The sequence below is a fragment of the Chlorocebus sabaeus genome, chromosome 16 (assembly GCF_047675955.1).
Source record: "Chlorocebus sabaeus isolate Y175 chromosome 16, mChlSab1.0.hap1, whole genome shotgun sequence".
Lineage (NCBI taxonomy): Eukaryota > Metazoa > Chordata > Mammalia > Primates > Cercopithecidae > Chlorocebus > Chlorocebus sabaeus.
Genome location: NC_132919.1, coordinates 29,672,886 through 29,688,431, shown reverse-complemented (window position 1 = coordinate 29,688,431; position 15,546 = coordinate 29,672,886). Strand labels below are relative to the sequence as shown.

General features: G+C 53.8%; 1 protein-coding gene across 3 annotated transcripts in view; it reads right to left on the bottom strand.

The window, feature by feature from the left end:
- Positions 1-15,546, bottom strand: part of RAB11FIP4 (RAB11 family interacting protein 4) — a 141,497-nt gene that overhangs the window by 33,724 nt on the left and 92,227 nt on the right. The window contains exon 1 of one of the 3 annotated variants that reach the window (XM_008010963.3): positions 10,731-10,987. The exons of the other annotated variants lie outside the window; for them this stretch is intronic. Within the exon in view, the coding sequence (XP_008009154.1) occupies positions 10,731-10,760 (30 nt within the window). The 5' untranslated portion in view covers positions 10,761-10,987. Of the gene's footprint in view, positions 1-10,730; positions 10,988-15,546 lie in introns of those variants that run through there. 3 annotated transcript variants of the gene reach the window in all.

Sequence of the window (15,546 nt, the reverse complement as noted above, 5' to 3'; positions counted from 1 at the left end):
TTTGCTACAAATTATAGCTTTTCAAGATGTGGGTGTTTGAAGAGAGGGTTTAATGACTCACACAGCCAAGAGTCTGTGGGGCTTGTTTTGGGGGCTCCATACTTTACCATCATGATAAGAGGAGTGACGATAAAAATACTTCACTCAAAGTGAAGGTTTGGGAGGGAAAGCAGTGGCTCAGGCCAGCTCTTTCCCCTCGTAGAGTCCACCAAGTAGGTCAGGCTCCTTTTTCAGGGGAGTGCCCTCCGAAGAGGTGACATGGAACTTTCTAGAGAGAGGCCACTATCCAACTCAAGGAGAGTACACCTGGATGGAGCCGATCCACGGTCCAAAGTCAGGGTGGGTTCCCACCCAACTCCTCCTCCGCCACAGAACCCTCAGGCCTTGGACAGCCGGCAGGGTGCTGATGTTTAACCACAGCCAATAGGCCAAGGCTCCATGTGACCTGCCCTTCTGGAGCGGGCAGGTCAGGATCAGCAGGGTGACTCTCCTCCTCCCAACCCTGCAGAGCCTCCTGCCAGAGCCCTCGGGTTTTATAATCCTTTCCTCCTCCCTGCCCATCTTCTGGTACCTCCCATCAGCACAGAGCCCCCATGGTCTTCCCAGAAAACTCAGTTCAGCTGTCCCTCTTTGTCCTGTGGCCTTTGCTAGACCCAGCTACCCAAGTTTTGTGTTCCAGAAGCTGCTGTCTTGCATGGAGGATTGGGGTGTGTCACTCAAGCATAGCTGGCCAGAGCTCAGCTTAGGGCCTCCGGCCAGGGCAGCCTTTCCTGCAGTGGAGACAGGTGAGAGGGCATTAGGTCTGGGGCTCACAGGGTAGAGACCCACCCGCCCAGGGAGTCCACTGGGAACCCCCTCTAAGAGCTTATGGGCTCCCCACTGCCCACAGAACCAGGCCCAGCTCCCGAGAGCAGCTCGCAAAGCCCCTTCCAGCAAGTCTCAGCCTCAGGACATGCTCTGCCTCTCCTCTTCCCTAGTACCCCAGGCTTCTGGGCACCTTTACCCACCTCCATGCCTCAGCACATGCTGCTTTTTATGCACGTGGGGCATAAGCACCACCTCATCAAAGAGGTGGTGCTTCGAATCTCTGACACTGCAGGCAAAATTGAGGAGGTCGGGCTACTGCCTTTCACTGGAATCTCAAGAGGGAGAGGGGCAGAGAGAAGATCTCTGAGGAAAACAAGGTTTATAACCATCACCTGCTCTTAAAGCCTCCCTCCAGCCAGCAGTTCATGCTTAGCCCCTGCTTGGGGGCCACTGTCACCTAGACATCCTCATGTGGCTATCTCCCAGTGCCTCCCCAACTCAGCCCTGACTTCCATGAGTAGCCCACACCTAACCCTCTGCACTGCTCCAGCCAGACCCTGTGCAGCCTTGTCACCTGCACCCCTGCAGGTGCCATGCCGACTGGGTGCCCACCCCACCACTCTTCCTCCTCTCTCTCCATCCTGCCCCACCCCACTGCAGCCCAGCCATCCTGAAGGATGGAGGCCCTGACACATCCTGCTCACACAGGCCCCTGTGCCTTTGCCACTGCCCCCTGCCCAGAATGCCTCTGTCTGTCTCAGGAGCAGTGCCATTGGCTGGCACTCCCCGAGATCCTTAGCACCTAAAGAAGCACAAAATAGTTGTTTTTCTCTTTTTTTTTTTTTTGAGATGGAGTATTGCTCTGTCACCCAGGCTGGAGCGCAGTGACACAATCTTGGTTCACTGCAGCCTCCACCTTCCGAGTTCCAGCAATTCTCCTGCCTCAGCCTCCCGGGCAGCTGGGATTACAGGCACCTGCCACCACGCTGGGCTGATTTTTGTATTTTCAGTAGAGATGGGGTTTCACCGTGTTGGTCAGGCTGGTCTTGAACTCTTGACCTCAGGTGATCTGCCTGCGTTGGCCTTCCAAAGTGCCAGGATTACAGGCATGAACCATGGTGCCTGGCCAAAAAGGGGTCTTAAACATTTGAGAACAAGGAAAGCATGCATCTGCGAAGCACCTATCATGTGCCAGGTATTTCTGTGCATCAGCCACTGTTTAGATGAGAATACACAGGTTCAAGGAGGTTAAGTAATTCATGAAAGGTCGATAGGCTGTGATTTGAACCAGGTCTGATTTTAATGCAGCAAGGAGGGTACAGAGAATACCAAATGCTCTCAGCAATGTGACATCCAGCACCCCATGGACAACGCCATGCACTGGAGTGGACTCAGGCTGACCCTGCGGCCATGGGAACAGCAGTTAGCAACGCTGATGGACTTGAGCTGAAGCTTGCAGGGACCACGGCACACTGGGTTTCTGAGGTCTGTGCCATCCAGGCCATCGGGCAGAGCCCTCCTCCCCTTTCCCACCACAGACAGCTTCAAAGAGGCTACATGTGGGAAGACTTGACAGAAAGGGAGAGGAGATTTGAAAGCAAATTGTTAAAAGGAAACACATGTGAAAATGAAAACTCAGGCAAAGTGGGAGAAGGACGAGGGAAGGAGAGTGATGTCCAAGGATTATAAACTGAGTCAAGAACACCAGTTTCCCTCTGCTCCCTTGGGAAGGCCAGTGACCCACTCCCTGCCCTCATTTTCCCTCTGAACCCAGATGGAATTGGGCAGACCTTAGATGATGCCCAGCAAGAGAAACAGGAAAAGTTGCCTTGCACACAACCATGACAACTGTGGAGCCACGATTCATATGTGGTGAGGCTCAGAGAGATCGCTCTACTTTGCCAAGGCCACAGAGCTGGCGAGCCATAAAGCTGGAATCTAAGCCCAATCCAAGCTTGTCCCCTTGAATCGCATCAGCGTCCCCTCATATAATCTGCCACCACTACAAGGTGCTATCTGCTTCCCTGAAGGAACTGGACAAATTATGTAAGTTCCCCAGAGGTTACCTAGTTTCTGTTTCATTAAATCTGAGACACCTCTGAATTTACAATGCACCGTTATTTCAACTATGCCGAGAAAAAGGCGCTGTCAAATTATAATAATCCGCGAATGTGCGACACATTCCAATTTAAGATGTTAAATAGCAAAAAAAGGAAAGGAAAAAAAGAATGTGCCTTAGAATCCCAGAAAATACCATGTGAGTGTGAGTGGGGAGCAGGGATTCAGTCACAGTTCCGCAGACTGTGTGTGCAGTGAAGGGCAGTCAACAACTCCACACAAGCACATGAGCACACACCTGCTGCTGTAAAATCCTTCTTTGCTAACAACTGATGAAATCGTGCAGATAATCATACAAAAATGTGTTGGCCAGACCTGCCTTGTCAACAAGAACCCTCATTTCACCAGGAGGTCATCAATTCAAGGTTGCCTAACATTAGTCAGACGGGTCAGGCACGGTGGCTCATGCCTGTAATTCCAGCACTTTGGGAGGCCAAGGCGGGCAGATCACGAGGTCAGGAGATCGAGAGCATCCTGGCCAACATGGATTGCTTGCACCTAGAAGTTCGAGACCAGCGTGGGCAACATACGTGGGCAACATAGTGAGACCTCATCTCCACCAAATGAATAAATAAATAGCGAGGAGTGGTGATGAACCCAGCTACTCAGGCAGCTGAGGTGGGAGGATCACTTGAGCCCAGGAGGTTGAGGCTACAGTGAGCCAAGATTGTACCACTGCACTCAAGGTGGGCAGAAATGCGAAACTCTGTCTCAAAAAAAAAAAAAAAAAAAAATCAGTCAGGCGGAGGCTGTCCTACCCACCCAACCAGCCAGGCTAGGCCAGGCCAGCCAGCTTCGCCTGAGTGGAGCTACAGACCTCTGGGCAGCCAAGCTGGATGAGCAGGCAGGTTTGCTCCTTGGTTGACTACTAAGGGCAGTCACCCAGTGTGGCCGGGCAGTGGCACAGCCCGCACCTTTTTGTCTGGTCTTTCTCCAAATCTCCTGGGGCGTGTGGCCAGCCAGGGCCTCAGCATTTTAATAAGGCAGATGCTGCAGGCTGGCAATGGCAGACAGGCAGCACTGCTCCAAGCCAGCTTTCCCAGCTAGGCACAGGTGGATGGACAGGCAGGCCCTGGCTGGAGGCGAAGGGCAGGTGGGCTGAGATGTGGATGGCCATCCTCCCCTTGGCAGGCCAGCCACAGCCTGGCAGCCTGAGCAGCCTCTGGAAGAACCGGCGAGGTATAGCCTCCCTCACTGAACCTGGGAAGAAGGCTGTCACCTCGGAAGTTGCTTGGCATCTCATTCACAGATTGCCACACAGATACCAGTCGCTTCACCTCAGACCCGGAATCTGCATCTGCAGAGCCCAAGTAGGTTTGTTAAAAACACAGAAGCTGGCTGGGTGCAGTGGCTCATGCCTGTAATCCCAGCACTTTGGGGAGCCAAGGTGGGAGGATCACCTAAGGGTAGGAATTTGAGATCAGCCTAGGTAACATAGTAACACCTCATTTCTACTTTTTTTTTTAAAAAAAATTAAAATGGAAAAAAAAAGATGTAAAAACGCACAGAAGCTGAGGAAGCAGAGTTTTGCTTCTCTTGCAAAGGCTCTTGAGTAATGGAGTTCTTCCCCTGCCACCTTCCTGTTTGGGCCATGACGCTCCCCGGCAAGACATTCTGTTAGATGTGAAGGTTATCAGTCACAACAATCAAACCAGCTGAAGCCTGCAGGAACTAAGAATGACAGCTCCCCCCAAAGCACAGTTTTAAGTGCTTTTCATACATTTACATATTTGAGCCTTACCACGAACCCTGCGAGGGTGGTACCACCCTCATCCTCATTTTACAGGTGGGGAAGCTGAGGCACAGAAAAGTTAAATAACTTGTCTAAGATTCCACAAATAGCAAGGGGCAGAGCCAGGATTTGAACCCAGAGACAGCCTGACTCTGAAGGCATTTTGGTACCAAACTGGTCTGCCTCTCTAACCATCTAACCGTCCACGAGTGCCAACTAAGTAAGCGCCAAAACCTAGACTGGGCATTTTAAATCACCATGGCTCATTTCATTTTCACCACCACCCTGCGAGGCAGGTGCTATTATCAACCCCATTCTACAGGTTGGGCACCCCAACCCTCAGCCACCCCATAGCAGGGGGCTGGATGAACAGGATGCCCCACGTGAATGCTGCCTGACACGCAAACACACACGTGTGTGCACACACGCATATATGATCTGGGACCCTAAACTGGACAGACTAAACCCAAAGCTGCTGCCCAAATGTGGGAGTGACTCCCTGGGGTCCTTAGGACCTCACAGAACCGTGCTGCTGCCTGCCCACAGGCAGAGGGAGTGGAGAGGGAGGCCAGGGAAAGTGAAATCAGAAGGGTGAGGTCACTTGTTCAAAGTTCCACAACTAGCGAGCAACAGAGCCAGAATCTAGACCCAGAAGTTTTCTGGCACCCATTTTTTCACCTTAAGGAAACAGGCATTGGGTGACAGAGCGTGGGATGAAGGTGCCTGTGTCTTAGGTAGGCATTTCTTCCAGGAAAACCTGGGAGCAGGGGGCAGGGACTTGCTACTATTCTCGCTCCTATTCTAGGAGACAGACTTGAGTCTGGTGCAGAGGGCAGACACCCCTCAGCTCCCTTACCCCAAGTTCACTGGAGCAGCAGCGGCTATTTGAAATGTGGGTTCCCTTTTCATGGTGTCAGGCTTACAGAGCGCAGAGGAAGGTGGGGGTGACCGCGGATGACTAAAGAGAGAGGGCCTGCCCACTCTCCCACACTCCAGTTCTGTTTAGGCCTTCCTCTTTCTGGTCCCTCAAAAGAGAAAGGCTCCCATGAGCAGAGCCGCGGATATTAATAACTTCTACAGAGCTTTGTTTTCATCTGAATTAATGTTTACGTTGTTGGGAAAGAACCCACTTGTCTGGGAAGATGAAGCAGGTTAAATCAATTAAAAATGTGACCAACAGTTGGAAAACTTCCCATTTCTTAAGGGAAGTCAAGAAGTGGGTTTGGAAATGCTGGCATGACTAGCACTGACCTGCCAGGTGGATCTGGGCTGGAGGCCACCCAGACCCCACAGCTCTGGGCCACAACAGCCACCCCTCTGACCTTCATACGACCTTTGTAGGCTGCACATCTTTCTGGTTGCCTGTGTCCTCCTCCCCGTCTCATCTCCTTTCCAGGTCATGGGACAAAGTGAAGAAGCAACCACCCAGGCTGTCTGGGTGCTCAAGAGGGTTCTGAGAATCTGAGCTCTTGGTCATCGATGCTCTTGAGGGGAGCTCAGCTTCTGAAGCACCAAGATACTCGGGACCCCTCTGAGCAAGGCCAGCTGGGTGCCCCCAGCATCCACTCAGCCTTGAATGGGGTCCACAGAAACTGGCCAATGACAAATTCCATTCACTTAACAGTATTATGATGAGGCCGCAAACACTTGGGGAACTACTGCCATGTGTAGTCAGACACTCGGCATGAGAAAATGAGAAAATCACTCCAAATGAAAGCAGATAAGGGTACTGTCCAGGCTTTTGGGGGCACCTTCTCTGCAGCCTGCCACCCAGTGTGGGCTCCAGACCATGCTGCTTGGAACCATGGTCAGGCCCAAAGCTGCACATCCTCCCTGGAGAACACGTGCTGGCCAAGAGAGGTAGCCAAGACACCCTGCTGAAGCCCCACCCACCAAAAACTCAGAGGGCACCCCAACCCTCAGCCACCCCATAGCAGGGGGGTGAACAGGATGCCCCATGTGAATGCTGCCTGACACACAAACACACACGTGTGTGCACACACGCATATATGATCTGGGACCCTAAACTGAACAGATTAAACCCAAAGTTGCTGCTCAAATGTGGGAGTGACTCCCCGGGGTCCTTAGGACCCCACAGAACCGTGCTGCTGTCTGCCCACAGGCAGAAGGAGTGAAGAGGGAGGCCAGGGAGCTCTTGAGGATCAGAAAAGAGATGAGGAGACAGCCTGGGTGGCACGGGCCAGAGTGTGGAAAACACGGGCAGGCTGCTGGCTGCTTTATGGGCCTTGAGAGCAGGACCTGTCCCTACCTGATAGGAGCTGACCCATGGGAACAGCAGGCAGGCGCAGGCAGCTGTCGGAGACATGGCTATATGCACATTGCCGGTGTGCCCTTTGCTGGTTTGATTCATGTGGTGGCAACAGCATAGTCTGGCAGGAAGTGTTTCCACGTTCAATGGACTGGCTCATCTGACCCGACTCAAGCTGAGGCCGGGAAGTCCATGGCAGCAGTGGCCACAGACGCCTGTCCTCCAGAAATGCCTCAAGGCCCAAATCCCCTTGACGCGGAGGTTCTGAGGAGGGCAGAGCAATGGAAGGCAACTCGTGCCTGTGGATTTCTAGTCTCACTTGTACTGTCAGTCCCCCCTTCTCCTCCTCCTGGGATTCTGGGTTGTCACAGCATTGGGTGGTCCCCCATCTCTCTGAGCTTGTCCCCTGTCCCCCCAGCCCTGGCTTGCTCTCCAATCACATCCCGTCTTGTAGTTCTGTGAACATAGCATGCCAGCCACAGTCCCACCTCAGGGCCCTTGCAGTTCCTCTTTTCTCTGCCTGTACCTCTTTTGTTGGGATGTCACCTTCTCAGTGAGAACTTCCCCATCTGACTCGGAAACCCAGCACTCCCTCCCCTACCCTGCTCTCCCTCCTGCCAACTCCCATGTTCCGTGTTTTACTGGTCTACCTGCCTCACTATCATCCTGCGAGCTCCTTGAAGGCAGGGGTTCTCATCTGTTTCGTTCACTGCTATATCTCCAGTGCCCAGCACAGAATCTGGCACAGAGTAGACAACCAAGTATCTGGTGAATGAATTCAGTACCACTTGCCCTGTACTGGGCAACATGCTAGGGGCTGAGCAAACAGAGATGGGGAAGCCTCCGGGTCCTGAAACGCCTCCTCATGAGGGAGACTGTGGTACCATTCAGGGGCAAAGATCATACAACATCCAGTAAGGCACCAGGTGGGCCTGCCAAATCAGCATGCCTGTTTTCTGGTGCCTAACTGGTATAGACAGGACCACCCAATAATCCAGCCATGAGATCTGAGGCAAAGTAACTGGGCATTGATTTTCGAGGCCAGTGTTTGATGCCATAAGTGCCCAGTTCCTGAGTCAAGAGCCAGCAGAGCTGACCCAGAGGAAAACAGAGTCCAGCCCCAGGGGTTCTGTATGCCTGGCAAGGCCAGGGCACTGTGTTCCACTGCTAACACCAGGCAGCAGGCACGACCAGATAAAGATGCTTCGGCTGGGTGTGGTGGCTCATGCCTGTAGTCCCAGCACTTTGGGAGGCTGAGGCAGGTGTATCCCTTGAGCCCAGGAGTTTAAGACCAGCCTGGACAACATGGCAAAACCCCATCTCTACAAAAACAACAATTAGCCAGAGGCAGGGTGGCACACATCTGTAGTTCCAGCTGAGACTGAGGTGAGAAGATCGCTTGCGCCTGGGAGGGTGGGAGGCTGCAGTGAGCCCTGATCACACCACTTCACTCCAGCCTGGGCCGTAGAGCAAGACCCTGTCTCAATTTAAAAAAAAAAAAAAAAAAAAAAAAAAAAGCTTCCCTTTCAAACACAATGAGCCCTGAGCCAGGAGACAGCACGCCCTTTCCCGTTCAGATATGCCTGCCTTCTGGGAACTGCTCACCCGCTATTTCATTGGGAGCCTCTCCTGCCCCCTTCACCCCCTCCTTACCCATACCTAAAACATATAAAGTGACATTGCGAAGGCCCCTCAGAACAGAATCAGTTGTGGAAAATCTCAGCATAACAGGCTGCCCAGAGCAGGGACTGCCAGACACCTGTGGGTGCGGATGAAAGAGGAAGTTATGAGGGCCCCAGGTGAACCGCCAAAGAGAAAACCTTGGGTTTTGAAGCAGCCTGCCTACCAGGAGAAGAAGTGGCAAGGAAGGCTCCAGCATGCTTTAGGAGGGGCGCAGATGGTCGGGAGGGAGAGTGAGGGCCAGTGGAGTGTCTCAAGCTGCAGCCCACAGTCTTCCGAGTGCAAACTGCCCCTGGAACCCCGAGGGAGGTGGCTTAGAACCCAACAGTCCCTCTAATTCCTTCTGCTTTTCCTCCCTCACTTGGCTGAAAGTCCCTCCCAAGGGCAGGCTCCAGGCAGTCTCTCCTACAGACCTCCCTTAGGGCAAAGGTCATGCCTTCCAGCAGGCTTACCTGGCCTGGCTAGTTCCGTCCCTCGCCTCCGGCCCAGTCTTATCTCTTCTACTGGCCTTAGTCATTTACTCCACCCCCTTCACCGAAGTCCAGGCCCCCCCTCAAATTCCGAAGCTGTTCACTACCCATTTGTCCAAGCGGTGCTGCCTCCTACAGTGAAGAACCCAAGCGGCTTCCCTCGCCCCGGCAGGCCACACTCTCCCCTGTGAAGTCACAGGGACCTCAAAAACAACTGCAGGCAATTTGCAATCAACTTAGAAGAGCGGGGCTGGCCCAGAGCAGACCCAGTATTCAAACTCCCTGAGCTTGCAAACACCTTGAGGGCAGGGAAATGTCTCGTATGTAATGTTCCCTGGGCACATAATCAACAGTCCCCGAAAGCCAGAAAGCAGGGTAAGGTTTTGGCCAGTGCCAGGGTGCCAGCACCTGGGGGAGACCCCAATCAAAGGCAGCGCGACTCAGGCACCCCACCAAGGCAGGCTAGTTGGTAGGGGGAGGATATGGGAGGGGGAGTGTGAGAGCTCCTATTGCAGAGGTCTACTGGCACACAATTAGTACTGCCTCCGACCCCTTTGGGTCTCCTTTTTCCCATCTCAGCAACCACTGTAACCACCTTTCAGCTGGGGCAGGACCTGGGGATGTTCCAAGGAATGTGCCGGCCCCATTGCTTTCCAGCGTCCCAGGAGCCCAAGCCACTGCCACTGCCACCTGCCGCCTGCTCTGGGAGGGCAGGACAGAGATTTGGTGGATCACCAGGAACCAGCCCAGGGTGCTGCCACTTCAAGACCTGACGGAGGCTAAGTGCAGAGACAGGACCCAGACCTCTCACACTGCTTTGAGAAGGAAGGTATAAATCAGTCAGTCAAGGAAAACTGGCACGGACCTCGGGGGAGTGAGGTGTCACTTCCAGTCCTCCGTGGGAGAGCAGGGAGAGGGGAAAGGGAAAGAGGAGGCACTGGAGTTAGCACGGGCGAGGAGTGGGGTCCGGGGCTGTGTCGGAACCCGGTTCCCCACAGCACAGACACGCTCTCCAGAGACTGCGCCGCCAGGACCTCGGAGACACTTGTCGCCCGCACAGAGAAGAGGCTGTGCCAACAGCTCCCACCACCGGGGGAAACCGGCCGCCTCAAGGGCCACAACATACCTCCCGCCACGGCAGCTTCTCGGCCAGGGAGAGGCAAGGCCCTGTCCCCCACCACGACCTGGGCTGGCCCCGAGGACTTCTCCACTCCACCCGCCCAGAGGGACGGGGGAAGCCAGAAAACAGGCTCTGTGCAGCCGCCAAGAGCTACAGAAAAACTTCGCGGTGCTCCGCCCCGTCGGGGACCCGGCCAAGGGTACGGCGTTGCGGACCACGCCGGTCCCGCAAGGGCAGGAGGGCAGGGGCGCTGCGGGCCGAGGTGGGGCGCGCGGTCGGGTTCCCACGGAGGCGCCCCAGCAAACGAGCCCCCTTCCCAGCCCACCAGAAGCACTTCCTGAAACTGCGCTGGGGAAGGAGCCGCTACCCGCGCACCTGGCAGCAGCTTCTACCCGCGGCCGAGCGAGACGGCTCAGGTAACCCGACCTCCCAGGCCAAGTCCGCACTCCGCCAACTTCCGGGGCCGCGGGCCGGACCGAGCCAGGTGCGCGCCGCCAGAGCCCCGCGAGCGCCAGCCCCGGGGCCGCCGCTTACCTGGCTCCCTAGAGCCGGCGGGGTGCGCATCCGCGGGCCGGTCCCAGGCAGAGGCGCGGAAGCCAGCAGGCGCGGGTCGGCGGCGCGCGGGGACGCGGCGTGCAGCCCCGAAGCGCAGGAACAATTCCGGCCGCGCCGCCGCCGCTCGCACTCATGGGCACCAGTGGAAGGCGCGGCCCCGCCCCCGCCCGCGCCCGCGCCCGCGCCTGTTGCCGGGAGACCCGCGTGGGCCGAAGGGCTCTTTGTATCAAAGCTGCGGTGACATCACGAGGCTCCCGGGCCCCGGGACTCAGGGGCGGGGCCTCGTGCCGGGGCGGGGCGGGGGCGGAGGACAGGGACAGGGCCCGGGAACCCGAGCCGCGGGGCGGGGCCCAGGTAACCCCGCCCCCAAAGGTAGGGGCAGGTGGCTCCGGGGCACAGACCAATGGCCGCGCGGCCGGCCCCGCCTCCGGAGGTGGAGCTCGCCTGGGCCAGCCTTGCTCCGCGCGGCCCGGGCCAGGACTCCAGGAGGCGGCGTGTGAGCTCGCGTCACTACCAGGTAGGCGCTGTAGTCTCCTGCTCCTTCCGCGCCACCCTCACGGTTTGTTGTCACCGCACTGCGAGATTCCAGCCGGCGCTCCCCGGCTCGCACGGCGCACGCCACCCCACACGACCCGCCGCCGTCTCCACCCCCTAAATGAGTCCGGGGGTGCCAAGGCTGGCTTTCATCCTGAGTCCTACCCACAACTTTCCCAGCCTTTTCATGTGAAGTCGGAACCATCTCCATAACCAGCCCAGGAACACAAAGAACCAAGCGGCAACGAGAACTAAAGAACCAAAAAAAAAAAAAAAGAGAGGACCCTTCCTGTTGAATGCTAGTAAATATTATTTATGTTAAACATGTGCCCTCAGGCTGGGCACAGTGGCTCGGACAAAGTGGCCGAGGCAGAGGATCTTTGAGGCCAGGAGTTTGAGACCAGCCTGGGCAACATAGCGACACCTTGTCTCTACAAAAAATTAAATGTTTAAAAATATACTCGCCATCCCCCCATCACTCTTAACCATGCCCTGGACTTTAAAAAGGCAAAAATGAGATGAATGTAAAGCGGCAAATATTGCAAATGTGGTTGCCCTTCGACCTACTGTTGAACTATTGAGTGAGGGGAGAGATTTATCTTCCTGTCTGGCTCAAAGCCACCCTTGCCTTCCCTGAGTCTTCACTGGCCAACAAAGTGGCACCTGCACTTTGGTACAGGCAAGATCAGTAGGGCATCTGGGTGCTTTGGTCCTGCACCACCCTAGACACGCACCCACACCCACACATGCACCCACCCACACACACATGCTCACACGCAGCAGCTTTGCCCATTTCTCTGCCTTTTGGCTGTCAAATTCCTTCTCCTCAGTCTCTCCTGCCAGTAAATTATCAGCGGCCCCTATGTTTACCAGGGCTTGTCTCTGAGACAAAGCAGCCCCTATGGCTCCCAGAACTGCTGGGGACTTTCCAAATGGGATAGCATTAACTAGAGGAGGGCCTCCTGGCCAGAGCCACCTGAGAGAGGAGCTAGAACTGTGGCCCAAGATAGAAACTCCACTGCCCCAGCCCTCTCCTCACAAGGTATGCCTTGCTGTTCAGAGATCTATGTGCAGAGGCCAGTCTGTTTCTCTTGTTTGTGTCTACTCCCACAGTCTCTAATACACAGGAGCACTGTGGTGTATCATAAAGAACACACATGTTGGTTGGATGTGGTGATGCATACCTGTAATCCCAGTGCCTTTGGGAGGCCAAAGCAGGAGGGTTACTTGAGCCTAGATATTTGAGGCCAGCTTGGACAACATAGCAACACCCCATCCCTACCAAAAAAATTAGAAATAAAAACATTAGCCAGATATGGTGGCACATGCCTGTAGTCGCAGCTACCGGAGAGCCTGAGAAGGGAGGATCACTTGAGCCCAGGAGTTTGAGTCTGCAGTGAGCCATGATGGCACCACTGCACTCCAGCCTGGTTGACAGCAAGACCCTGTCTCTATTTGTTTATTTATTTATTTTGAGATTTATATTTCATTCTGTTGCCCAGGCTGGAGTGCAGTGGCACAATCTCAGCTCACTGCAACCTCCGCCTCCCAGGTTCAAGCGATTCTTCTGCCTCAGCCTCCCAAGTAGCTGAGACTACAGGTGCGCGCCACCATGTCCAGCTAATTTTTGTATTTTTAGCAGAGATGGAGTTTCACCATATTGGCCAGGCTAGTCTTGAACTCCTGACCTCGTGATCTGCCCGCCTCAGCCTCCCAAAGTGCTGGGGTTACAGGCGTGAGCCACTGCACCTGGCTGACCCTGTCTCTATTTAAAATAAATAAATAAAAGTACTTATGTGGTGTATCATACCACTGGCTTTGAAGTCAAACAGACTTGGGTTTGAATTGTGTCTTATTTCCCAGATGTCCTGGGACAAGTTCTGTTACTTCTCTAAGACTCAATGTCTTTTCATCTGTAAAATGGGAATGGTACCTCACGGGATGTTGTACACCCTAGCACAGTGGGTACACTTAATTTTAGGCACGCCTCAAAGGTGTGGTAAGTGATTGAGCCCATGCACCCTGGGCCCACTCTATCTGCCTTCCCAGCTCCACCCTGAGACCTTAACTCAGCAGCCTTCCATAAGGTTTTAGGATGTGGCTGAGTCCAGGGGCTCTATCTTGTTTCCCTTCTTCCCTTCCAAGTCCAATGTTGCCCCCAAGGATAACTGGGCTCCAGAAAGCAGGTCACATGACAGGATCGTCCAGAACCAAGAAAGAAAAGCAGAAACCAAGGGTGATCATCCCTTCTCTGGTCCTGGCTGTCTTCCAGCGAAGGTCAATGGAGAAAGTCAGGCCTGTCAAGCCCCCTCCGCGTCCCCACCACGGGCAGCCTGAGCGACATTCTCAAGAGCTCTGTGGAATGGGTTGTGTCAGTAGGTCCCTCTTTATTTTTCTCAAAGGTAGTGGAGTGGGGAATGTCTCCAGGTACTTGTTCTTAAAAGCAGAGTGACAGAGGAAGGCCACAGATGCATTGAACACTCATGGGTTCGAAGCCTGCCCGGTTCCATTAACCAAGGGAAGTCAATGTTTTGGAGCCTTAGTCTCCACTTCTAGAAAATGGAAATAAGGCCGGGCGCGGTGGCTCAAGCCTGTAATCCCAGCACTTTGGGAGGCCGAGACGGGCAGATCACGAGGTCAGGAAATCGAGACCATCCTGGCTAACGCGGTGAAACCCCGTCTCTACTAAAAAAAAAAAAAAAATACAAAAAAAAACTAGCCGGGCAAGGTGGCAGGCACCTGTAGTCCCAGCTACTCGGGAGGCTGAGGCAGGAGAATGGCGCAAACCCGGGAGGCGGAGCTTGCAGTGAGCTGAGATCCGGCCACTGCCCTCCAGCCTGGGCGACAGAGCGAGACTCCGTCTCAAAAAAAAAAAAAAAAAAAAAGAAAATGGAAATAAGACTCTTCCTCTTGCAGTTGTGAAGTTTCAATGAAATGATGAAGTGTCTAGTGCAATGCCTGAGATGCTGCAGGTGCTCAATAAATGGTAGTTCCTAGTCACTACCAGCAGCATGGGTGAGCTGCAGTCTGACACACTGGTTCTGTGCATGGGTGCTGGGGCCGAGGGCCGTATCTTGGCTTTACCACCTTATTGCTAAATGACCGTAGGCAAGTTTAAGTCCCAGTGTTTCAATTGCCTCATCTTTAAATTGGAGATAATAATAGTATGTGTTTTAGAACTATTGTGAGGATCAAAATAATCAGGGCCAGTAAAATACATAGAACAGAGCCTGGCACAGAGCAGGTAGCCAATAAACAGTAGCTATTACTCATGATCATTATGGCAAGAGGCTGAGGGGAACAGAGGTGAGGATTAGAGGCAGCCCGAGGGAAAATTTAGGACCCTGACTTTTGAGGTAAGGGCTAACACTTTCCAGCAGGGTTCAGAGAAGCAGTGATAGTCCAGTGGGGGGTGAGGTGGGGATGGTGACTGTATCTGATGGGTGGGATTAGACACGGGATGCATATGGGATCTGAGGGCTCTAATACAGGCTAGGACTCTGTCTTTGGTTCAAACAGGGGCTAAGAGTGAATTAATAGGAAGTATAATCCTGCCTTCTGAGCACAGTACCACCTGTGAGGATGTGGGGAAGGAAGGTCTTGAGTTAGGTACCCTGGTCTCTTAGCATTACTGTGAGGTTCCTTTTTTTTTTTTTTTTTTTTTTTTTTAAAGAGACAGGGTCAGGCCAAGTGCCGTGACTTACACCTGTAATCCCAGCACTTTGGGAGGCTGAAGCAGGTATATCACCTGAGGTCAAGAATTCGAGACCAGCCTGGCCAACATGGTGAAACCCTGTCTCCACAAAAAAATACAAAAATTAGCCAGGTGTAGTGGCGAGCGCTTGTAATCCCAGATACTTTGGAGGCTGAGGCAGGAGAATCACTTGAACCCGGGAGGTAGAGGCTTCAGTGAACCAAGATTGTGCCACTGCACTCCAACCTGGGTGACAGAGGGAGACTGTCTAAAAAATAAATAAATAAAAAGGACCTTGCTCTGTTGCCTAGGCTGAAGTGCAGTGGCGCAATCATAGCTCACTGCAGCCTCAAACTCCTAGGCTCAAGCAATCTCCCCACCTCAGCTTCCCAAAATGCTGGGATTATAGGCATGAGCCACCATGCTTGGCCTAAGTCTATTTTCTTTCTGCTGCCACCATGCAAGAGTTAGCTCAACATTAGATGGTGTAAAGAAGCAACATTCTGCACATGTTTGGGGCCATGTGGAACGACTGGCTAAATATATATATGGTTTCATGATCATTAT